General features: G+C 40.4%; 1 protein-coding gene across 4 annotated transcripts in view; it reads left to right on the forward strand.

Annotated features, from left to right (window-relative positions):
* The window catches only part of Mf (myofilin), a 44,592-nt gene extending 24,771 nt beyond the window's left edge, over window positions 1-19,821 (forward strand). For 2 of the 4 annotated variants that reach the window (XM_067155354.2, XM_067155356.2), the window contains 3 exons: window positions 7,879-8,046; window positions 13,898-14,140; window positions 18,513-19,821. In XM_067155354.2, coding sequence (XP_067011455.1) covers window positions 7,879-8,046; window positions 13,898-14,140; window positions 18,513-18,526 — 425 coding nt within the window. In that variant the 3' untranslated portion in view covers window positions 18,527-19,821. The remainder of the gene's footprint in view (window positions 1-7,878; window positions 8,047-13,897; window positions 14,141-18,512) is intronic. The other 2 variants (XM_067155355.2, XM_067155357.2) reach the window with 1 other exon arrangement.
* Window positions 19,822-25,413: the final 5,592 nt, after the last annotated feature.

The raw sequence follows: 25,413 nt of genomic DNA on the forward strand, positions 1-25,413 counted from the left end.
GATTGCTCATCTGATCGAAACCCGTTGGACTTTTTCCTTTCGGGTACTTAAAGGAGTTCGGCGTACATGACTGATGTGGAGGATAAAGAATCGTGCAGGCTTGTCAATAAGAAGCTGAATGAACAATATCATAACGCTACGAGACGACGAGCAGTAGGAGGGTGGGGGGAGGGGTGGGGGGAATTTTGAGCACTTAAACAGGCGCATCATTAAACGAAATTCAAACTAAATTCTAGCAAACGACTCATGTAGTCTTATATCTCACTATTTCCGAATTTCTGAACCCATGTGGCTATAATCGTCTTTGTCTCTATAAATGAGGAACGCAGCCCTATAATTTTATTGTGTATTTTTGAAATAACCTTTATAATCGACAAGGTTATGTTTTCTTTTGGAGATGGAACAGCATGCACATTACAAGGTCTTTAAAGTCATTCAAAGGGGACAGAAGCACCTCATATCATCGTTCGTCGTTTTGTATATTGTACATGTTTAAATATATTTTGCATTCATTGTATTTAAAATATTTTGAATTTCAAACACTAAAACAGAGTGTAATTTTGCAGTTTTGATTTTTTTAACCAGTGATTCTCAATCCAGTCACACACTAATTTCATTTCTCACAAAGTTTCAAAATCAAGTTTTACACTAAAACTATATTTTAAGAATGTTCATTTTCTCCTCATTAACATGCACTTAGTCGACGTCAGCTGGTAACAATTCACAGTACAGTACAGTAAAAGTGTCACCAGAAACTCTCATTTTCACATGATTGCAGACAGTTCATGTTCAACGTAAGCCTAATATTTTAAAATGTGTTCTGAATTCTTTAACACACCTTTTTTTTTCTTATTTCTACTTCTGATACTTTTGGATACGAAATAAAAATCACGTAAACTCCAAGTTGTGGTCAACAGACAGCCCCTTTCTTTGATTTCAAGCTGAATTTTCCACTTATACAAGTGAAGACGATTTATCACTAGACTGTGGTGACTTTCCTGTCTTAACGCTAACCGGACAGGAAGAGGTCTAGTTCTTAAAAAATGATCGCAAGACGAAAGAAGGTAAAAGAAAGAGAAATGACACGAAAGGCGAAGCCTCGAATACCTTATAACGTCGCGGTCGGAAGACAACAAGATTTGATCAAGGGAGGTCGGATAGGAAAGATTGAAATGTCATAAGTAAGTGGAAACAATACCAAGCTCACATAGGAGCCCTTGGTTGCCAACCACATTCCCATAGGGTCCGAGATCCAGGGGTGACTTATCGCTAGCTGAGGACGTTAGTGAAATAACTCTAAACACTCTCACATTTGGTGGATAATCCCTCATGAACTATTTGAACCGGGCGAGTTGGCGCGCAGCTGTGAGATAGTGTGTTCGAACCCCAGAGATCAGTCGGCAGCACTGGAGATGGTTTCCCATTTTCACACCAGGCAAATGCTGGGGCTCTACCCTAATTAAGGCCATGGCCGGTTCCTTCTCACACCTAGCCCTTTTCTATTCCATCGTCGCCATAACACCTGTCTGTGTCGGTGCGACCTAAAACAAAGTTCAAAAAAACAGAACTATTCGAATTATTATACTGACTTTTGTTGTAAGTAAGTAGAATGCCCTTCAGTTACAAAGAACAGAGTCCACATGTAGTTCAAATTGATGCATAGGGATTTAAGTTTTCACCACTCCATTATAATATGTGGACGTTATACCTATCATTTACAGTAACGAAAATTATTTATTTCAAAAATTTACAAATGTCCTGGAATCAACAATTTGAACTGCCAATCATTAAGAGCAGCAACTGAACGCAATACAAAAATGATGAACTGAAGGGAAAATCAATGAAGAAAAGGAAAGAATCTGAGACGAATGAAAAGAAAGGGTTATAAATTCAGCCCTGAAGCACATCATTCCGAGCACTAGTGAGTGTGCAGGGAGTTATGTCACTAGTGTCCTGTGCTCTTACCAGTAGATCTGTCTGCACGGAGAATCTAGCACACAAGTGTCCTACCTCATAACAAGGTTTCAATCCGGCTCCGTAGCTAAATGGTTGACAAGTTGGACTTTCATGCCAGAGGTTCTGGGTTTGATTCCCGGTAGGTTTTTTTTTTTACTTTTATTGGTTAATTCCTCTAGCTCGGGGGCTGGGTGCTTGTGCCGTCCCGTCATCTTGGGTAGGGCTCCAGCTTCACAGACGTAGTCCAGGTCTTTTCGGAGGCCACACGTCATTATTATTAAAGTAGGCTTCACTTATACTGTGAACAGAGCAAAACATAGTTATACATTGGTAGGTGAGCTCACCGGTCAAAAATGAGTCACCCCTGGAGAAATCATTTAATGGCGTGTAGCTCCGCCTCTGGACTCGATACCGCCTGGAAGTGAGTCCACAAGTTTGTGCAGGTTAAGCCACTCGCTGAGGATTTGACTGTCTCACAGACTTGTAATGGGTTCAAGTCAGGTGATTGTGCAGGCCAATCGACATGAAATAGGGTGGTGGAGTATTCATAAAACCAGTCACATCTGCGTCCAGCCGGATGAACTTTGCCGTTGTCATCTTGAAAAATCGGGATATCAATAGCATACTCATCATGCTGGTTCACCTCAGCGAGCGGGTCGAATCTATGATGGGAAAAACACTCCCAAAACGTCACAGACCCACCTCCGGCTTGAACTTGACCATACACACATGGAGGATGGCGTTCTGTACACTCGACGACCGGCGTCATTGGAATGCAGACCAAAATGTAATTCGTCAGACCACATTACGTTCTACCAGTCAGCTACTGTCCACGTTCGATGATTGAAGACGCGCAGCTTATGTGCCTGTGTGAGCAATAACATGTTGGTATGGGCCTTCATTCGCTGACTGCAAGAATTGCTGTCGGGTTTGGAAGCGATTTTGATTCACAGGCCGAGGTCCCTCTGAGTCAGGATCATTTTTCGTGGCCACCACTGCTTGTAGGCTCCGCTGCGAAACACCAACACATCCAGCGACTTCGCGCACCAGTATGGACATGGGCACGGCCAAACACGATCGTCTCCTTTTACCACTCTCTTACATTCTTCCTTCTACCCATGTTGACGTACTGATCGCTACTGTCTTATGGTCACGTAGAGGCAGCACGGGTGCCATCGTATGTATATAGCACGCCCGTTCCCATTCAGTACTATGGAGCTCAGGGCTCAAGAAAAGGTTCGGGTACTACGCACTAGGGCGGTGAGCTGATGAACTCATGTAATATAGGAGGGTGGGGTTTGAAACCCGAATTACATTATGAACAAAGCAAAAAGAAATACGTGTGGCAGAAGATGTGATGGCGATTTTTGTTTCAAGACGAACCATCCTCTCTGATAAATTGCATGGAGACAAACATAAAAATAAAATATTTAAAAAACGAGTGATTTAAAAATGAACTTAAACATGAAACAAAAAAACAAGTTGATAACATAAACTGAGATTTCAAAATGAGGGCAGTAAGAAAATATCGAATGGAGTACATCAAATGTGTAGACAAAGGATGTGGCACGTTCAGTGGTGAGAATACTTAGCCCTGGCGTTTCGAGGCTCTGCTACTTTCTATGAGAACATTTTGATTGATGGAGTGACAGAACTATTGTAGAGAGGACGCGAAGGAAAATCAGGAGCAATTTCAGGATATCAACAGTGAATTTTGGAAGAAAGTAGGTAAGAAAAGCTTTATCCTCGAAAGCATAGTGGAAATATTCAGTAACATATTCGATGAAGCGATATTCCCAAAAGCATGTCAGGAGGGACTCATCTGCCTTGTATGTAAGAAACGTCTGAGCAGCTCTTAAACAATATATACCGAACAGGAATATTGGTAAACAGAGCGGTGCTCGTGGGTCAGGATACGTCTGAGCAAACTGTGGATAGGGTCACTAGACAGGCTGTCGCCGATAAGTTGAGACATTCCGCAATATCAGAGCAACAGAAAATGCATAACCGGAATTTAAATGTGGGGTAGGGCTCCATCTATGGATCAGCCTCTGGGTCGCAAGAGGTAGTCTTATTTTTGAAGGGCGGCAAAAAGTCCGTTCGGTACTCCATGTGGTACAGTTTCGAAAAAATAAAAATCTCTGGGGACACATAGATCGTCGAAAGGAGATCCGTTTCTGTACTAGCTGGGGAGTAAAATGTACTTGCTGGCAGTAGCTGGGGGCATTCGTTATTTTAGTAGCAGTAGAGGTAGTAGTTGCGGATGTATTTTCAAAACTATCACCATTACTATGTGTGTAGTTCATGAACGGTATCTTCCAATCGAACGGTTTTGAGAAAGGAGCTTATCCATGCTTCTCCAATAAAGAGATAAGAATGTTTATAAAATATTACATTTCGCAACCATCAATCATTTATACCATATTAAAAACTTCTCTGAGTACGATTTAATAGTCTGTGTGAGTTCTCCGCCATGCTAACGTTACTGTACTACACGGACATTCACAATACGTATTTGCTCATGCGCAGGATTCATTTCTTGTATACTACGTAATCAGTACTGAAACCTTTCCTAAATGTACTTTTCTTAATGCATTATATGCATATTTTCACGATTAAGACTGTGTCTAAGGCTACCAGATGAAAGAACTTTCCTATAATCGTCTATATGATGGCATATTTGAAGGCTACCATAAACGGTGATGCACAGTATAAAGTGCCAAATGTTTTGGTCATTTCATTAATTCTACTCAAAATTATTTATGTCCTCGATGATTGTAGCATTTCTATCGAATTCAAAAGAGAGTAGGTATTCACTGTTAACTGACATGTAACTTCATCACAAAAGCTTGCTAATAAAACATGCTATTAACATGCTAACTCGCATGAGTTAAGAGCCTGAGTTCTTAAACCAGTGATGTCCATTGTGAGATATATTGGAAATTGGATGGGTCTCTGTATCTGTTACGATGCATTCAATATCGCCAATTCAACGTTTCCCACGAGGACCGTTCACTATTCTAGGGAAAAGGAAATTTAAAAGCCGTGAAGGACGTTGCCAACAACGCTCGAAGTGTGAACGGTAGTCGCGTGCGGTGTCTCTGTGTCCTGCGCGGTATAGAGTCGTATGTGCTAGTCAGTTCGACCACAACTGAGGGGCGATGTGCATGTCCGGGAATCTGCAATATGAGGGCAGCAGTGCCCAGAGCGGCCCTCTCCCCGAAACGCCTTAGGATACGATTGTGATTAAGAAAGTCTGCAGATAACATAAAAGTTGTTAAATATAGACTTTTGGGTAGAACCTTACAGTAATATTTGACCTCAAACTCTACATCAAAACGGCAGCATAGTGATAATAATCGAAATCGGGGACGATTTCTCGTCAGTTGTGGGTTGGGATCCGAATGGCGTCCGGTTGGCCATTTTTGTTCTGTACTTAACATCTCTTCAACACGTACTAAATCTACGTAACACGACCTAATAGGTTGAAAGTCGGTTTCGATTACAATGCGGTCGTGAAAATTCAATATTCATAGTGATAATAGTTTGAGAAAGTGTACAGATAATCACGCTGGTTGCTGCTTGCGCCACTCTTCCAAGCATCAGGGACCACTTGATCGCTGGCGAAAGAATTTCTTCAGAAGACCAAAGCCGTGATTGTGGCAAGGGGAGAGATCTTAGTTGTGAACCACTATTGCGTTGACGTCTGTCACCGTGGAGTAAAAACACACTTCATCGCATCAAGTTTTCCTCTACGGATTGACCACGTTCTAAGATCTTACCGCCATCTCTTGCTATCTCGTTAATTATTTACAGCGTTGCCAGCTGTGTCTATGTTTAAATTGTACAACCCACGTGTTGGTATTTAAAGTAGGACAATTTCCCATTTTATGAGAAGCAAATAGCCAGGATGTCTGGCTAGGATCAAGACGACACTATTTCTCTTAAGAGCAGAGTCAGGGCACTTTGGACATCACTGCGGCTTAGCATGTTGACTCACATATCATTGCACAACTATTGATATTCTTCTTTGAATATTACATTAAACGAACTTTACATTTGTCTTCTACATGACAATGAAGTCAGTTCAAACTCTGAAGCGAGAACACAATAGTAATTATACGTATTGTCTGGTTTGGTACCTATCAAGAAAGACATTTAAAGACGGCTGCCATACAAACAAGAACCCTGTTAAAAGGTGTCCTCTTAAATAAAGAGTCCACACGTATAAGGACATTATCACAAATATGGGCTACCTATGCGGCTCAAAGGAAAAAAAGCACCTTTGTACACCATGGGGATCACCGTAAATACATAGGTGTTCTTTGGTGCAATCACTTAAACGGGAGTTTGCAGATCTCTTCATATGATTATGAGGGTATTTAGGGGCTGTAGTAAGGACGTAAAAGGCAGAGCGTATAAATCGCTGGTAAGACCCCTAGTAGTTCTAGTGTATGAGATCCTGAGTAGGATCACTTGACACGAGAAGTGGAAGGGAAATCGGGAGGTTGTGGGTTTGGATGCGACTGGTGTCCGGTTGGCCATTATTGTTCTATACTTAACATCTCTTCAACACGTACTAAATGTACGTAACACGACCTAATAGGTTGGAAGTCTGTTTCGATTAAAATGCGATTGTGAAAATTCAATATTCATTGACCTTTGTTTTATTTATTAATGCATGATTTGCATGTCCATACTTGCATTCCTTGTCTGGAGGTTTTATGCAAAGATTTTTATACAAATAGGGGTATTGCCATGTAATTTAGAAAGGCCCAGATACCCACGTAAGTCGGGTAACACAATAAAATAAGGCCCATAGTCCTGCATAAGTAGCATCTACGTAACGACGGCAAACCTGCGCTGCCAGTGACGACTCTCAGAAATAACATCCAATTTGGAGAAAACATTGAACAACTAAATAATTAAATGTAACGGTTACAAGAGACACTCGCATCGTACCGAAATATCATTTAAGTGATTTACATTCCATGTAACTTGGCTCCTCCCTTCATCCCCTTTGTACTAACAGTCTCAAAAGCCCTGTGGTCTGAGTTCAAGCCCCAAGCGGGCGAGCAAGAACAACTCGCGCGACGGTGAAGTAAGGAACCGGCCTTGGTAAGGCCACTGCAGGGCTCACCGACTCTCATTGGCCAGTAAGGAGAAGTGGGGCATACTAGCACAGGGCATCGAGGCAAGCGGTACTGCGGCCAACCTACTCCAGAGCGGAATTAAACATCCGTTTTACTCTGGAGCCATACTTTAGGGAGGAAAATATAATTCATGATTAAGCCCAAATGGCGTAACACTCAAAACATCCAGCCACAATCAATAATCATAAATTAAAACAAAGCGAACTCAAACAGCCCCCAGTTATAAGAATAAGGAGGGAAAAAAGAATCAAAGAGGAGGGGGGAATTCATTGTGCAGTAATTATTTACCGCTGCACACAATAATCTATCCACGAGTTGTTTAAACACAAGAAATTTGGGCACATTTGAAAAAAAATTAAGAAAAGTTCTTTTTTCCTTCACTGCAATTTTTCAGCAATTTTTGTCTACGCCGAGGGAAATTTTCCTCCGTCTGTAGTACAGGGTTGTTTAAAAAGTTATGTTTATATTAAAAGAACGTGCTTTCGTTGACGGGTGCTATGCACAGTTCTCTGTTCTTCTCCACAGTGCAAACGTCTTTAAATGTCTACAAGGACCTCAAGAGTTAATTTTCGCTTACATTTTTGAATTTTAATTCCAATGCACTTCTCTGACAAAATAGTATTAATATTGATCATTTTTAATAATTATTCCAAGATTGTCAGATTTTCAGTTGTAAGTTATATATCATCGCTCCATAAACATGAAAAGTCTGTCCATCGTCAAAGTCGTGCTGTTATTACTCCTATCAATTATGTGTGCTCCCACCTAGCTTCATACAACCGCATTCAGGCGTACAAGGACCACCTCGACCGCATGGCGGCACTTGATAAAATCCTTCCAAACAAGTACCCCGCCGTGCGTATAGCGACTCTCCCTTCACTCAGGGACTGGACACCCCTGCCAACCTACGATAAGCAGATTGGATTTAACTACGCTGGTAAGATGGAGACAAGTATCGGTAGGTTTAATATTAGGTGTGCTTGAAGCCAGGTATTCAGTAAGAGAGAAGGTTTGCATTCTTGTATGAAAACTAATTTTCAACTTTGAATAACGTCCAATGAATTTCAACCACAATAATAATAATAATAATAATAATAATAATAATAATAATAATAATAATAATAATAATAAATGTGAATATTTCGAGCTGTTAGTAGAGAGATGTTTTGGAATAACATTAGTAGACGAATGCGCTTCAGAAGAGTTTTTAAAAGTGGGAGCGGTCATAAAATGAAGCTAAAGTTGCAGTTCAAGAGAACAAGTAACTTGCGGGTAAAGGAAGAGGAATTAAGGACTGGGATAATTTAGCAAGAGAGATAAATTTTCAATTTCTTTGAAATCATTTAAGGAAACTGTAGGTAAACCACTGATAGGGAATCTGCCACTTGGGCGAAAATGGTGACTGGTATGAATATACAGTAAGAACCAAGGTCAAACATGGTAATTTGTATATATTATCTCAGATGAGTAGCGTTCAGTAATAATCCAATATGTTCGCAGTCAGAATATCTACAACTAGGAAATACTGATGTTAAACTGTGCAAGGCGCACAGCCGCGGTGGTGTACTGTGACCAGAGTTTAGCCACCGCTCTATCTTACGTCTGTAGTCCGTATGAATATTTCTTGGTACAGTGTTGTTTAAAAAAGTTATGTTTATATTAGAAGAACGTGCTTTCGTTGACGGGTGCTATGCACAGTACTCGTCTGTCAATGAGTTGCGGTTTCAATTCATTCGCAGATTTCCTCGTGAAGGAGTACAGCACCTCCAGGTCCGTTCTTAACAAACACAAAAATAGGACGCGAACTGTGTTTATAGAGGAAAAGCTTTCTTATCTGTCGCGCCTCGACGTACAGGGTACTGTGTCATTTTCTCCTGTCCAAAACAGTAACAAACGTATTAAAAGCGGAACAGCAAAAAATTAAAACAGCTCTTCAAAATTTAAGGAAGCCTAACACAATATCAGAAATACGGCACGTCAAATTGTCGTGGCTTGAAAGGTGCTGCTATAAGTCATAATTGGCATGGTTTAAGCTTCGAATTCGGTCTTCAGTTCAGTTCAGTTCTGTTTACAACAACAACAACAACAACAACAATAATAATAATAATAATAATAATAATAATAATTATTATTATTATTATTATTATTATTATTATTATTATTATTATAATAACAGCTCCAACAATGTTCAGTCTGGAAGTTATTCTTGATTCAAGAGATTAGCAGAGTTGCGATGTCTGTGAAGGCCTGGCTTCAAACATATGCTAATTAGATTATACAATTATCTTCAAGAGAACGGAGACACGCTGCCATGCTACATATTGGTATGAATTAAGAGAATATTATTTTTATGCATATATTTCCTGGTTTTGTTTTTATTTGCCTGATGTCTTTGATATTGTTTTGAATTGCAGTGACACCGTTATAAAATTGTCCATATATTTTTACATTCCTTTTTTACCATTGATGCGCATTGACCTACAAACCTGACCGGGACCAGACTACGTAGAGCCTTGTTTCTCTGTCACCTTTCTAGAAATACTTGAGTAGTTAGCGTGTACGAGTTTGATTTTTTGAGTTTTGTTTCTTTCCTCTATGTGTAGTAATTTGAGGCTAATGATAATGTGTGCAGAATTGGTAATTTTTCAAAAATATGTCATATTATGCTTCAAACGTTTCTATAAAGTGATCAGAAATATTTGATCAGTATTGAGTTTTGCATTTTGAAGTCAGTGCAATATTTTTTGAAGATCAAAGTCTCTATTTTTAAGGCAAATTTTCAGGACAACATTTTTAAGATTAGTGCTTGTTAAGATATTTTGATTTTAAGAAAATGTTTCAAAGACCGGCAGCACAATTTCTGGTGACTCTTGTGTTCCTTGTTTACTCACATACCAATGGATAGATAATGCATGGTAACAAAGTTTAGTTCATATTGAAACTACAGTACAGTCTATGGGAACCTTGCCGTTACACTGTGTCATGACGTAGTAATTCATATTCTGATGTTCGAACTGATATTCCCATATTCATAATATTTCTATTCACATAATTTAGCAGTTCCAATTTCTCATCATTGTAGAAAAATAGTATCTGAACGATTATGGTGGGTTCATTCGCCTTATCATCAGCATTATGTTCACAAAAACATAATTCGACCATCGGTCGCAATCAGCGTGTATCATAATATGTATGACCCAGTGACCAGCGACAGGAACATGCGTGTTACTGAAAGGCGTTGCCGTTCTGTTGCAGTAATGACCACACGTCTTTCAAATATGCTAGGTGCTTGGATCCGCTGACGGATTACTGTAATGGTGGGAATAGATTCTGATTTTTAAAAAGTTATTTCAAGTGGCCTCACAAATAAAAATCTTAGGAACGCGTAGGCCTTCGAGAGCGTCCCGCGCGACCTATCCATTTCTTACGAAATCACATTTCTGGCGACTTGACTAAAACGGAACGGTGCACTGCCATCCATAAACCACGCAGCGACGAGAGACGTTCTCTAATACTTCCTGCAATTTGTTTCTAAACAAATGTGCTTAAAATTGACCTGTTAACCACGCATCAAGAAAAATATGTCTGATTAAATCATTCTACTATAGGTCTCAGTCAGAAAAATTCGGGTCTGGAGCAATGTAAAAAAGTGGACCCTTGTAGGAAAATAGAGGTGGTGGTGGTGATTATTGTTTTAAGAGGAAGTACAACTAGGCAACCATTCTCCACATAACATTAATCAGAGGGAAAAAATGGAAGAGATCCGACTCTTTGAAAATGAAGGTATCGGCCAAAGAAAGACAAGGGCCACGAAGGGCATGAAAATGAAAGAGTCCCTAGGCCTCGATTAATACCGTCGGGGTCGGAAAAGAACAAGAATTGACCAAGGGAGGTCGGATTGGATAGATGAAAGTGAAGAGACTAGCACAAGTAAGTGGAAGCAGCGCTAGAACTCAGCTATCGGCCCCGTGGCCGGCAACCCAGGCTCCCATGTTGAGAGGCCTTGTGGTCCCTTTTAGTCGCCTCTTACAACAGGCAGGCGATACTGTGGGTGTTATTCTACCACCCCCACCCGCAGGGGGATAGGGAAATAGATGTTCGTAAATGCTATGACATGGGTGAAGTTCATGTGATACGCTCACTGCTGCTGGTATCCTTCGGGTGTTAGTGCGAGCATTTTCTTCAATAGTTCAGTATATCAGGTCCTGTGAATCACAGTGGTTCGTGTAATGGCAGTCTGGAAGGTGACTCGGGAAAGCGAGTCTTGCTTCTGTTTCACTCCATTCCGCGAGTCCATTCGTCCAATGATCAGATGCCCTTTCCTCACGCCTGTTGCACAAGATCACACGTGATGTGGTAGAAACCCCCCACAAATTGGCAGCAGTACGAGCGCCTAACAAGGAACAATACAACGCATGTTCTTTGTTTCGGTATCTCCTATCCGTTAGGTTTTTTTACATCGCACCGATACGGATAGCTGTAATGGCGACGAATGGGGCAGCAAAGGGCTAGCAGTGGGAAGAAAGCGGCCGTGGCCTTCATTGAGCTTCAGCACTAGCATTTACCTGGTGTGAAAATGGGAAAGCACGAAAAAGCCACTAACTCCCGAGCTATACAACGTAGCCACTTGCTAGTGACGTGGGTCCCACATATTATGATACGAGACACTATCAGGATATAGAAATAGACTTCTACTTTCAAAATGTATGCGAAATAGGTCAGAAGTAGACGAGTGCGTTCAATCGTACACAACACTGAAAGTACCATGGGCTATTTATTTACTAGAGTGTCAAAAAAGTCGTTTGTAAAAATATTGTCCTGATGACCTAACTTTCACTCGTTATTTTCATTATGGACAACAATTCGAATAAAGCTGAGTGATTATGACATCACCAATCATATGCGATGATAGTAAAATTTGATTACCAATTCTGTTAAAATCTAATGTGATGAGATCTGACATTGGACTCCATTCCAGGCCAGCCTATCTACTCACGAGGTGGATTGTCACGTCGCCCCATCTCCGAGCTCATGGAGCCCATTATGTCCCTTCCCGCCATGCCCATTCTCATGTAACCACGCAAAGCGAATTACCATGTGTCTTCGCCCATCTGCCCCTAGATGAACAGAATGAGGAAACTCCTACCCACTTGCACAATATGCCGTTAATGTAGAATTCAAGTTTTCATTCTTTTGATGTCTGCGCAACAGCAATGATCACCAGCTCAATAAGACAGAACACGGTGTATTTTACGACCTTAATCTCAAAGACTATATGCGTCGTCCAAATAATTGGACGGTCTTCGAAAACCGTGAAAGTAGTTAGTGGGACGTAAAGCAAATAACATTATTATAACAATTGAACGAAGAAACTAGGACCTAAAATTTCTTTTATAACGGAGCTTTTTCACTTTTTCATTATGTGTTATAATTTAATTTAGGGTAGACTATTGAGCATTGTTTCACTGAAATGTCTCTGGTCAAACACAAATAGTTCCCTTGCAGTGCAGATAAAGTGTTGTAATAAAAACTTCGATACAGACTTGAAATGGGGCTTTCTGTGTCCTGTGTAGATGTGTGGTAACAAACAGGAATGTAGTTGTCAGCTACAACAGATCGCTGTAGCCATTTCAAGAGAAATACAACAACTTTCCTATCTTAACTACAATGAAAGGAGAAAAGAAAACGGTCTCACTCTTGCAGAGTGACGCTTTTGGCATTAAAAAGAGAACGGTTATAAAAAAGTGAAAAAATAATCCTGGACCTTCTAAACAGGATTGAGATGAAAACCTCGGAAGTGTAGATTTTGGCAGACCAATTACGATATTGCTGCTATGAAGGGAGCAAGACACATGCAGTACTTGCCACTCTTTGTCCAGGTTTACTATAGCTAGCGTTCACTGACTTTACAGATTTTTACCTAAATAAATAAATAAATGGGTTAGATGTTACAAAAGTTCGCGTCTGAAGGTCCAAAGATCCGTGATCAACGAATTTCCTCCGGACATGATTTTCACAATCATACCTGTTTCAAAAATACATAGCAAAATTGCCCGGTTGGATTTCTCATTTGTAGAGGAATTAAAAATGTTGTGTAAACGTGGGTCCGGAGATTTGTAATTACTGACACACCAAACTCCCAAGTACCGTATCGTAAGCTGGAATGTAATTTGCAATAACTGAGTCTGAATTTCCTGTAATGATGCCCTCTATTCATTACCTTAACACGAAGTGTTCGAAATGCCCATCCTCTGCCATACTGTGGGCTTCTGCCCGTCGTCTCATTTAGTTGTGAACATGCTCAAAAATGCCTCATGTACGTAGTTTGACAACCCTGGGCAATATTTCCACGAAGTGTTGCTTCTTTCTCCGGACTAGAAAGCCAAGAATAACGACCGAGAGGATTCGTCGTACTGACCACACGACACCTCGTAATCTGCAGGCCTTAGGGCTGAGCAGGCCAAGGCCCTTCAGGGCTGTGGTGTCATGGTGACTTTCAGCGCAGCAGTCGTGTATACCAACGACTTTAAATTACCATACATAAAAAAGATAAGGAGAAACTAGAGGCCAAGCAATCAACATGCAGCTTACCTACGATACTGAGAGCCTGATATTTCAGAAATTACGAATCTCCGTACTCGTGTTTATGTAACCTTTTTGATTGCAACCCTGAACTTTTGCCGAGTATTTTCGGGACATCAGATGACACAGTAGAGTTGCTCGTTGCACGGTGTAACGGTGGGGAGGTGGAACTCATCCAACTACACTTGTATGTTAATCCATTGCAGGACAGCCCATCTACTCCCGAGGAAGACTGGCTCGCCGCCCTCTCTCTGAACTCTTGGAGCCTCTCCCCAGTATGCCCTTGTCCAGGATCACTCGCGACCCCTGGTGGTGGGACTATCCTGAACTGCGTCCATTTACTTCCCCTTATGCCTATCTTCACCCCACCCCCTTCTACCTGCGTGACAGTTACCTATCCCCCGTGAAGAGGACCTATCTATGGGACAAACACCCCATCAGGCCATTCGGTAAGTAAACATCAAGTTCAGTGCATCTTTTTCATTTCCTAAAAACTACAAGGAAGAGCAGCAAAAAGTATATTTAAGTAGCATGGCTCTATCCACCTCCAAGTCTTTGAGGGAATATCATGTCTATTTGAGGTCTCATTTGAATAAAGTAAAATAATTTTGGATAGATTTCTAAGTCTTTCTTGTAGGTATACGTGCTATTAACTGGTACAAAAAGAATTATAACTTCGGATCCGTGAACAAATTCTGTGATTTTCGTAATTCCTGCAGCCGATGTAAGAAGACGGTTACTTACCAAATGCGTGACCGTGAAACCTTCATGTTGGTAATGGTGGTGGTGATTATTGTTTTAAGAGAAAGTACAACTAGGCAACCATCTTGTATTAACACTAATAGGAGGGGAAAATTTGAATGGGTCCGACACTCGAAAAATGAAGGCACCGGTCAAAGAAAGACAAGGGCCACGAAGGGCGTGAAAATGAAAATCTCCCTAGACCTCGAATGCTGTAAAGAACAAGATCCCATCAAGAGAGGTCTGATAGGGTAAATGAAGTGAGGAGCCTGGCACAAGTAAGTGGAAGCAATACCAAGACTCAGCTGGGGACCCCGTGGTCACCAAGCTAAGCTCCCAAGTTAACAGCCCTTGAGGCCCCTTTTAGTCGCCTCTTAACGACATGCAGGGGATACCCCTCCTCCTCACACGTTTCAAAGCCCATTTTGTAGGTTCTTACGTAAGAAACTATTTGTTCTAAGACGAACAAATATTAAAATCAACTACGACAAAATACATGCATAATATCAAATTTATTTCGTCAAAAGATATATAAACAGCAACAAGTCACATTCAAAAATTAAAATTTCTGCCACAACTTTACACAAAATGTTCACGGAACATATTACTTTTTGAGTCATAATTATTTTCATACACTACCCTGTTAAAATAAGAATATGCAGGGACGTATACATTATGCATGTCTCCCTTGTAGTTTTCAGGTAATTATACTTGTTCATATAGTTCCTGACAAAAGTGTGCCTGTTAGCTGACAGCCATTGGCGGTGGGGCCGCCATATTTAAAATGTACTTTGCATTTTGTATTCAATAAAATTTACTCTGCCAAAGACGTAGAAAGCCAAAATAGGAATTGTTGCCGACTTTTCACATTCAGGTACCATTAATCAGTAGAACATAACAATTTAGCAGCAGCTAAGAGGAATATCTATAAAGGGGCTGGCATAATCTTGTAGCGCTGATTATTTCACAGGTAGGATAGTCTATAGCAAACTGACTACTTTGTACATACCGTAATTTTAAGAATCAATTTCACTTTCTTGTAGAAATACCCAAATCACCTACACAAATTTCAGTTCGTGAACTGAGTTGTGAAGAGAAGAAGCAGACACACGAGGCCTGTTTAATACTCCCCTTGGGGGTCGTGCACACTTTGATATCGTCTTTCAAGGTAAATTCCACTTTGGGGAAGAGGGGCGAGGTCACCACAAGTTCACGAAACAACAGGGATGTATGACAATGTTCCTCAAACACTTCGAGACAATACGAGCGGTTCACCATTTGTGTCAACAACACTCTCTAGGCACTCGCACACTGCTAATAGCTTATTATTATTATTATTATTATTATTATTATTATTATTATTATTATTATTATTATTATTATTATTATTATTATTACAAGTTGTTTTACGTTGCACCAACACAGACGGGTCTTATGGGGACGATGTGACAGGAAAGGGCTAAGAGTGGGAAGGAAGCGGCCGTGGCCTTAATTAAGGTACAGCCCCAGCATTTGGCTGGTGTGGAAATGGGAAACCATGGAAAACTATCTTCAGAGCTTCCGACAGTAGGATTCGAACCCACTATCTTCCAAATACTGGTTACTGGCTGCACTAAGCGACTGCAGCTATCGACCTCGGTGATTCTTGTTTTAAGAGGAAGTGCAGTTGGCAACCATCCTCTATATAGCACCAATCAGAGAGAAAAAACGGAAGGGATCCAACACTTCGAAAAACGAAGGTGTCGGTCAAAGAAAGACACGGGCCACGAAGGGCGTGAAAATGGACTCTCTAGGCCTCGAGTGCTCTGATACCGTCGGGGTCGGAAAAGAACAAGAGTTGACCAACGGAGGTCGGATAGGATATATGAAAGTGAGAAGCCTGGCTCAAGTGGAAATAATGTCAGGACTCAGCTAGAGCCCCGGGATCGCCAGCCCACGCTCCAAATTGAGAGCCCATGGAGCGCCTTTTAGTCGCCTCTTACGACAGACAGGGGATACCGTGGGTGTTATTCTACCGCCCCATCCACAGGGGGATAATGGTTTCAGAAATGCAGCAAAAGGCGGATACACTGTACAGCGCCGAAACCGCTGAGACATCGCATTATTTGTCTCTACATTGCTCAGGATAGTATTTCTGTATCGGTCGTGTCCACAGTAACAAGGAAATGCACGATTCACTTTTCCGTCTGTCTGTCTGTCTGTCTGTCTGTCAGTACATGCATCACGAGAAAACGGCTGAAGGGAATTTAATGAAAATCGGTATGTGAAGTAGGGGAATCAGCCACTGCAATCTAGGTTATAAATAATTTAATTCACGCTGAGTGAAATGGTAGTTTAGGGGAAAGCCTAAAATGTAATCCTCAAATATTTATGTTATTGGTGGTCCTATCGATAAATGTTACATAATTAAAGTTATATAGAATTACATTTCCGACCATTTATGTCTTCTACATTTTTACCGTACCGGCAATGGTAACGGAGATATTCATGCATTTGTATTTATGTTGCTAAGTCCACATCAACGCCGAGCCACGAGGAAATGGGTAAACAGAATTTAATAAAAATCGGTATACTGAGTCGGGGAATAGAAAACTACAGTGTAAGATATAAACGATTTTAGTCACCCTGGATGAAATGTTAGTTTAGGGGAAGGCGCCTAAAATTTAATTTTTAAATACCTATATTATTGGTCCTATCGAAAAGTACTACATAACAAAAGTTATACAGAATACAATTTCCGATCCTTTATGTTTTATTCAGCTTTACCGTACCGATTATGATAAGAGTGGTATTTCAGAGCCGGAAGAAAACTAAATGTGAAGGCCTACAATATCGAAAGCTCATAAAATTGATCAACAATAACATTACATTGACCACGGTTTGTTGTGATATTCTTTACCTCTTATGCTGCCACTCAGCTCCGATAGATGGGATTACTGCTGCGTGCCGAGTATAACAGCCTGTCTGAATACTGGGGGGAAATAGCTGGGGAGTTAGATAACTTTCATCTTCAGCATGCCATTTCTCTGGGTCATACATTTCCTGATACTACTGGTACGTAACACACTGGTTCATCATAGTATTCCAGCTATTCGATCCGTACTCTGAGGCGCTGATTGGAATAATCAGTGTGCACACTTAACGGAATGATGGCAGAGGCTCACTTATGATCTGGTCTATTCCAAATTATAGCACCGCAGTTCACTAAATAACTCAAAATTCAACCCTGAAGAGAGCCGTTTCTTAATAAAAGCTTCTTCCTCTTCCCTTTTATTCAATTTTACATTCATTTTATTCCAAATTAGCAGCGAATAGATGTGATTTCTCCTCTGGCTTGGAGGGAAAATTTGCCTCCAATTCAGATAGTTCCCTCCCCCCCCCCTCCCCCGCCAGTGTACTGAATTGAGATTTTCCGACTCATCGGGTATTCCTATTAAACAGATTAGTAAAAAGGCATCGTTTTTACCCTGGCATTGTACACTATTCGTCCCCCACCCCCCAAAATTGAAGATTGTTTCCAGCTCTGGAACTTGGGACTGTTAGATGGGCAGCGTGGTACTGTTCGTTAAATTTAGAAAATGTCTAGTTTCTCATTTGCTCGAGTATTTAATATGATAACATTGCTTTTAATCGCGACATTCCCACTGGCATCATTGTAATGATCTATGTTGATTTCAGTTGCGAAAACCACTAAGATAGTCTTTCTGAAGATGTAAAAAGGTAGGTGGAGAGTCTCTGCCATTATAATGAAAACTCCCGAAGTTGATTGTAACTGATGGTAGGCAAGAGGGCCTACCATTACAATGAAAATTCCCTAACCCAGTCTTCACACCAGAAAATATATTTTGGTGACTTCCTCGTCGCGTTTCTAGGATAACGTTATGAGCTATGCAGTTTAATACAATCTTACTCACAACGTATACACTACTTAACCTAGAATTCCGTAGCGAAATACGGTTACATCAGCTAGTTACAATTCTGTTATATTTTGAACAGGCCTCGAATGTACGGTGCTCTTCCATACGGGTAATAAAAAGTGTTCTAATTGAAAGATGATTAACATATTATTTTCTCTTTCAGCTCACATCTACTAAAGAGGTGATATGGACGCCGGGAGTCAACGAAAGAAGTTCCTCGATCTTTTTACATAACACTACAAACCTGGCCCAATTGAGGTTGGATTGATGTATACTGGGCAATGTGATATGTTGTTGTCAAACAGCACTCGAGCGTTGAATGCAGGACCCTTTTAACGTCCGAATTACAACCACTAAACCTTTTTTTACTGAAAACAACGAGATTCGCCTGTGTTTTGTGTGCACGACGTAACATTGAGCGAGACTCGTTATACAGCAATTTCACAGAAAAATTCCTTTTTGACATGATGGCTGCTTAAGATGGACGAATCCAAGCAATGGTGAAAGCCGACTACCTACATTTCAAGTAGTCTCATCCATGATGCAATTCTTTTCCCACTCGCTTAATAATATGGGCTGTAGCGAAACCACCCACCAGAATTTTGAAGAAACCAGACACTATAATATCCCAGGTGATTTGGCGTACCCGTCAGATGAACTTCAACAGCCGATACGGGTATAGTGTATCCGCCTCTCCCAGTCATTGCTCACAGACTATTTCCTCACTGTTGATTTTGATAGCAGACTGAGTTGATCTGGAGCTCTTTGGAACTTGGCGTTTGTTGTGTAAACGAAGATTATTTCACTTGGTAGTGTGACATCGCGGAGTGTGATGTATCTTTATCGCGTTGACGTAGCTCCATGCCAAATTATTCTGCTATCAATATGAGCTGACACATCGTCGTGCAACCAGTCATTGGTTAGTGGAATTGCATTCCAAACAACACGGAGCGGCGACGACAAAATTACACAGATTATGAAGTACACGGATTTAAAACTTTCGGTTTTGATCTCCTTTAATCTACTTCCCCTTGTTAGTAGCTTTCTTTCTCCAAAGGAGATTCAAATCATTGTTTTTCGTGTTGTGTTCTTCTATATCTGACGAACGCGTTTTACAGTAAGGATGGTGTCTGAAGGCATTGTTCTTATTATTAGAACTGTTGATGTATATGTATCACTGTAAATGTAAATAGAGAAAGGGCCTATTATTATTCAATTCAATCACAATTCTTAAAAAAATAATGAAATATTATTTCTCGATAAAATCTGCGGATTTTGTATATTTCCGTTTGCCGGGCGTTATAGGTCGATAAAATGCCTCAGGCCTGTAACGTCAAGGCAAATTATATAATTATATTTTTGTTAATTAAATCACGTATCTTAAAAAGCTGCCAATAAAATATTGTAATGTGGGCACTGATTGTGCACATTGTAATGTTTAATAACAATAAATTAAATAATAACAAAGGTAAGATGCAAATGTAGTATTTTTTGTTGTCATTGACCAGCAGTTCCATATTTCCCCCACCCTCTATTCTCACTGTCACAAATAATGATATAGGATTACCAAGTGAGTTGGCTGCTCGGGAGGAGGTGGGTTCGAACCCTGCATATGATCTTCTGTGCTGAGGCCCTGTAGCTATAAGACCTCTCTGAGTCCGTGGGGCATAAAACTAATAGAAGATGTCAAAATTGCCAGTAGAACAGAACAGTAGTTTTAACAAAACCTGAAAGAAGAATGTCCATTGAATTACACAAACATAATTATACATGAACGAAGTGTCATGATTAAACTGTTGCCTCAAATCCACAATGGAAGACTTTAAATAAATATGCAACTAAATTAATTAATTTCAACTCACGTTCATTTTCTCAATATTTTTTAATAAAACAAGATTTGGCTTTATAAAATGAACCCATGCTATATGTTTCTGTATTTTTCTGAGTCTGTGCCCCTCTTGTAATCGCTGTAATAAATGTGATCTGCATCAGCTTCACACTATCCATGTCTGCTGTGAATCACCTTGGTAAGTATGTAGATATGGACCTTCACAGCGGTGCGGAGTAACAATCTCAGTCTGATGTGATGATTCACGAGTGTCAAAGGCCAATAAAGTGAACTTACATTTTCATGAGCAAATTTCTGCGCAGTTCTTCTCCCAGACTCACAAAGTGGTCATTGTTTGTTTGTTTCATTTGAGTACGGCTCTAAACAATTCAATATTTTTATTACCAATGTCTATTGCCCATCTTTCGTCTCCCTCCTTTCGCTTTTCTTCCCATTATTTATAATTCTCCAGTCTTCCAACTTTCTCCTTTACTGTATCACGCTATTCTTGGACTTTTCTCATATCCTTTCCTCAAATCGCAATGTCATCAACAAACAGTACAGGGTCCATTCTTGTACATTTTGAGTTCCTTGTGCATCCCTTCATTCATCACAATTATTTATTTATTTATTTATTTATTTATTTATTTATTTATTTATTTATTTATTTATTTATTTATTTATTTATTTATTTATTTATTTATTTATTTATTTATTTATTTATTTGTCTCTTTGAAACTTCCTGTACACAGGCAGTACCTTCTTAATACACCAATACTTATACGTGTAAGAACAAATATAAAGAAAGGAAGTAAAGGCAAGGAGGAAGTAGTAGCGGGTATTTTGCATACTGTTGAATTAAAAGAAAGACATTCGAAAACCAATAAGCGATTGAAGACTATAATAATAAATACCTTAAGGAGTACCGATTATGACACTACAAGAGAATGGCATCTGAATTTATAAATTAGATGGTGGTGATCATTGTTTTAAGAGTTAGTACAACTGAGCAATCTTCTATATAACACTAATCAGAGAGGAAAAATGGAAGAAGTCCAGCACTTATAAAGTGAAGACATCGGCCAAAGAAAGACAAGGGCCACCAAGGACGTGGAAATGAAATATTCCCTAGGCCTCCACGCGCAATAGCGTTGGGGTCCGAAAAGAACAAGAGTTGACCAAGAGAGGTCGGATAGGATAGATGAAAGTGAGAAGACTAGCACAAGTAAGTGGACGCAACGCTACAACTCAGCTAAGGGCCCCGTGGTCGCCAACCCAGGCTCCCCAGTTCAGAGTCCCTGGGGCCCCTTTTAGTCACCTCTTAAGGCGGGCAGGCGTACCGTAGGTGTTAGTCTACCACCTCCACCCACAGGCCTTAAAATATTTATGGATGGCGTGTGTGATTCTGAAAATAAACCTATTCTTGGAACAAGTGTGTTGTAACAACGTAGCATTGTAATAAATGGCGAATTCAAGTACTGAGATGTTGTCGATTTTTGAAAGTGAAATACTGTTTTCTTACCAGCTCTAATTTGTAGAACATGAAAGGAGACAAAATTGCAAATTTGTTTAAAGTTATTATGCAGCGATGCCAGGTTAAAATTACTTCTTAAAAAACCGCTTTGATGTAGCAAAAGCATAATATATTTTCTTTTATAATGTAGATACCGCAAAATCTTGCTTTGAACAATTTCATTAGCATGCACTGTCCGGCTCCATGGCTAAATGGTTAGCGTGCTGGCCTTTGGTCACAGGGGTCCCGGGTTCGATTCCCGGCAGGGTCGGGAATTTTAACCATAATTGGTTAATTTCCCTGGCACGGGGGCTGGGCGTATGTGTCGTCTTCAACATTTCATGTTCATCACGACGCGTAGGTCGCCTAAGGGCGTCAAATCAAAAGGCCTGCCCCGATTCATCTATTTTTTTATAAATTTATTTGACTTTATATTGCGTTAATTTTCCTTCTAAAAGCGATGCTTAATGGTTAATTTTAATATCCCACCGCTGTGATTCATGTGTGAGTCTCTATGACATTCAATATCAATTTTGTGGTACAGTCTTCTTTAAAAACTGTAAAGCTGCCTCCCAATCAAAACACAGAGAAATGGGAAACCATGGAATATGATAATTGGTATTCTATTTGCGTGGCAATTTGCGCGCAAGCCATATATATTTTATATTTATATTGAAGTGTCCCCAGCAAATAACATTCGTCTCCCAAGCGTGGACCGGAGGTGCTTAGACACCTTACACCTTCGTACCTCCGAAGTACCTGTATCTTGTGATTATACCCGAAATAAGAAATGATTGTTGCTGGATGCCAAATAATAATAACAATATTAATAATAATAATAATAATAATAATAATAATAATAATAATAATAATCTTCCGCAGCTTGCTTCAGGGTCCATTCATGCACTCATGAAAGTTGTGGCAGGGGATTTAAGGTCGCATGACACCACGAGTTGAACAGCAGGAATCAAACGACGGTCGCCGAGAGAACAGGCAAGCAGCTGTTCCCCAATAACAATACTGTATATCGACGGTGGATAAAGGAAACCTCATGGAGTATAGTTTACAGAAGCCCAAAACAACATAGCGGTCAGCAATTGCTCGCTTCCTCCACCATTGGATTCTTCTGTCCCCTTGTCACGCAACGTACTAAGCTTCACAAGGAATGTGGGTTTCTCATGAGGTACGCGCATCACACTTTTAAAACATAGACAAAACCAATATAACACTATCAGAACGGCCGTTTTGAAGCACACGGTACAGACAAACATAGCCACAGCAGGACGTCATCGAGAAAAAAAAAAGAAAATGCTAGGAAAACAACAGACAGGGAATTATCTTGCACCATGGCTCAACAAAAGTTTGGAATAACATGGATATCACTACATCGGATTCTTACAGTCAACCATTTGGTAGTTTTACAATTAATATTTAACAAAATAAACATATTTCCCCCTAAATCAAACATTTTGAACATATATACCGAACAAAAAACAAAACAAAAGGCATCTTCTGAAATTATTCCAGAAAACAACAGTTTGAAACTCTCATTGTCCATTGGACGCTCTAAAATGGCCACTTTCAGCATGTCCTATGCATGGTCAATGTCTGGGGACTGTGAAGGTCAATTCATTCGAGAGGTGACCGCAACACTGTCCCACGATGGTGAGGTTTCGCATTGCCATCTGCTGGGATGAAATGAGCGCCGAGTACAGTTCGGAAGGGCCTATTGAATATTTTTTTTACTAATTGCTTTACGTCGCACCGACACAGACAGGTCTTATGGCGATGACGGAATAGGAAAGGTCTAAGAATGGGAAGGAAGCTGCCGTGGCCTTAATTAAGGTACAGCCCCAGTATTTGCCTGGTGTGAAAACGGGAAACCACGGGAAACCATCTTCAGGGCTGCCGACAGTGGTGTTCGAACCCACTATCTCCCGGATGCAAGCTCACAGCTGCGCGCACCTAACCGCACGGCCAACTCGCCCGTCTTGAATGTATTGGAGGCCATTCAGTGCCTCCTGGGTGGGAATTAGTGGGGTCCGCCGTCCCAGCGTTATTCCTGCCCAAAACATAACACTTCCGCCAACATATGGATCGCCTTCCTGGACATGCCTACACTGATGCCGTTGTCCAGGGCTTCTCCATATTATTGTACGTCGAGTTTCACGTCTCAAACCATTGCTGGTCTCATCGGTAAACATGACAATCCTGCGCTGATGTTGTAATATAAGACCAGACAGAAAAAGGCGTATCGTTCACATTTCTCGTCTCTCTGTACTTTCTCCACACCTGCTTTGTGTGACATTTATCCAACCAGTAACATCTTGTTATTATGGCCTGCCACTATCTGAATCCTGTCAAACGTTCGTATTCGTCTACGTGGCATGTCACTGAGGGGTGGACACGAACTGACCATAGCGTCTGGTGATGTGGGACAACGCACCATCTGCTAGTCCATGCCTGTAGTAAACACTTTGTGATAGTCTAATGAATAATGTACCTATGCCAATGCGGCATAAATCATCATCAGCATCATCATCAGTTTGCCCTTCCAGCGAGCCGGATAGGGTGTTTGAAAACGAGCGTTTTTCAAAGTTGCCTGTTCAAAAATATTTTGTTGTCCAAGGCAGATTCCAAATTCCATTCTCTTCTCTCCACGTCTTCCCTCAGTTGGTCCATCCATCTACAGTACTTCTTGGTCTTTCAGCTGGCATTCTACCTGTTATTCTCTTTTCCAAATAACACATTGTAACCTTATGCTATTCATTCATTTAACATGCCCAAACCATTGAAGTCTAGATGACCGAAGTCTTTCCTGCATCGATTCATTTAGACCTAAGTTAGATCGGATCTCATCCCTTTTCAAGTGATCAAGTCGTGTCTTTTGGAGGGCAGTTCTAAGAAATTTCATTTCACAGGCTTGATTCCTACTACAATCCTCTGATGTTAGTGTGCAGGTTTCCAGAGAATATGTAAGGATGGGAATGAAATATGACTTGTACAGGGTCATTTTTGTTCTTTGTGGGACCTTCTCATCCCATACTATAAAAGTTAGAGCCTTTGGTTACTCTGTTTGTTATTTCTGTCTCAGCTCTGTTATTACTAGCCATTACACTTATCTGAACTGGTGTACTACTTCAACTTTCTGGTCCTGAGTTTTATGTTGCATTCTGTATTATGTCTGCTAATTTTCATTGCTACTGTTTTTGATGGGTTCAATTTCATTCCATAATCATCAAACTTCTTACTATGCATTCAGATTATTTTGCACTCCCTCCTCCATTTCATCCCATATTGCCACATCGTTTGCAAACACCAGAGCCTGAAGATCTTTATTACCTTTTCCTTTTAGTTCCTTTAAAATGGTATCCAAAACTGCTATGAATAGAAGAGGTGATACAGCACTTCCCTATTGTATTCCTTTAGTTGTATTGAACCATTCAGAGTGACCAACTCCAATATTGACGCAGCTTTTGCATTTAGTATATAGCATTTGGATCTTCCTAATAAGGTACTCGGGTACACCAAGTTTTCTAAGACTTTTCCATATAGTTAATCATACGCCTTTTCAAGGTCCATAAACACAATAATTAGGTCTTTTCCTCTTTCCCAGTGTTTCTCTGCCAACATCCTCAAAGCAAATATCAGATCTGTTGTGCTTTTTCCAGCCCTAAAGCCATGTTGTTCCTCTTGTAAGATATGTAGGCTCTAGTATATCCC

Source organism: Anabrus simplex, chromosome 11 (assembly GCF_040414725.1).
Source record: "Anabrus simplex isolate iqAnaSimp1 chromosome 11, ASM4041472v1, whole genome shotgun sequence".
Lineage (NCBI taxonomy): Eukaryota > Metazoa > Arthropoda > Insecta > Orthoptera > Tettigoniidae > Anabrus > Anabrus simplex.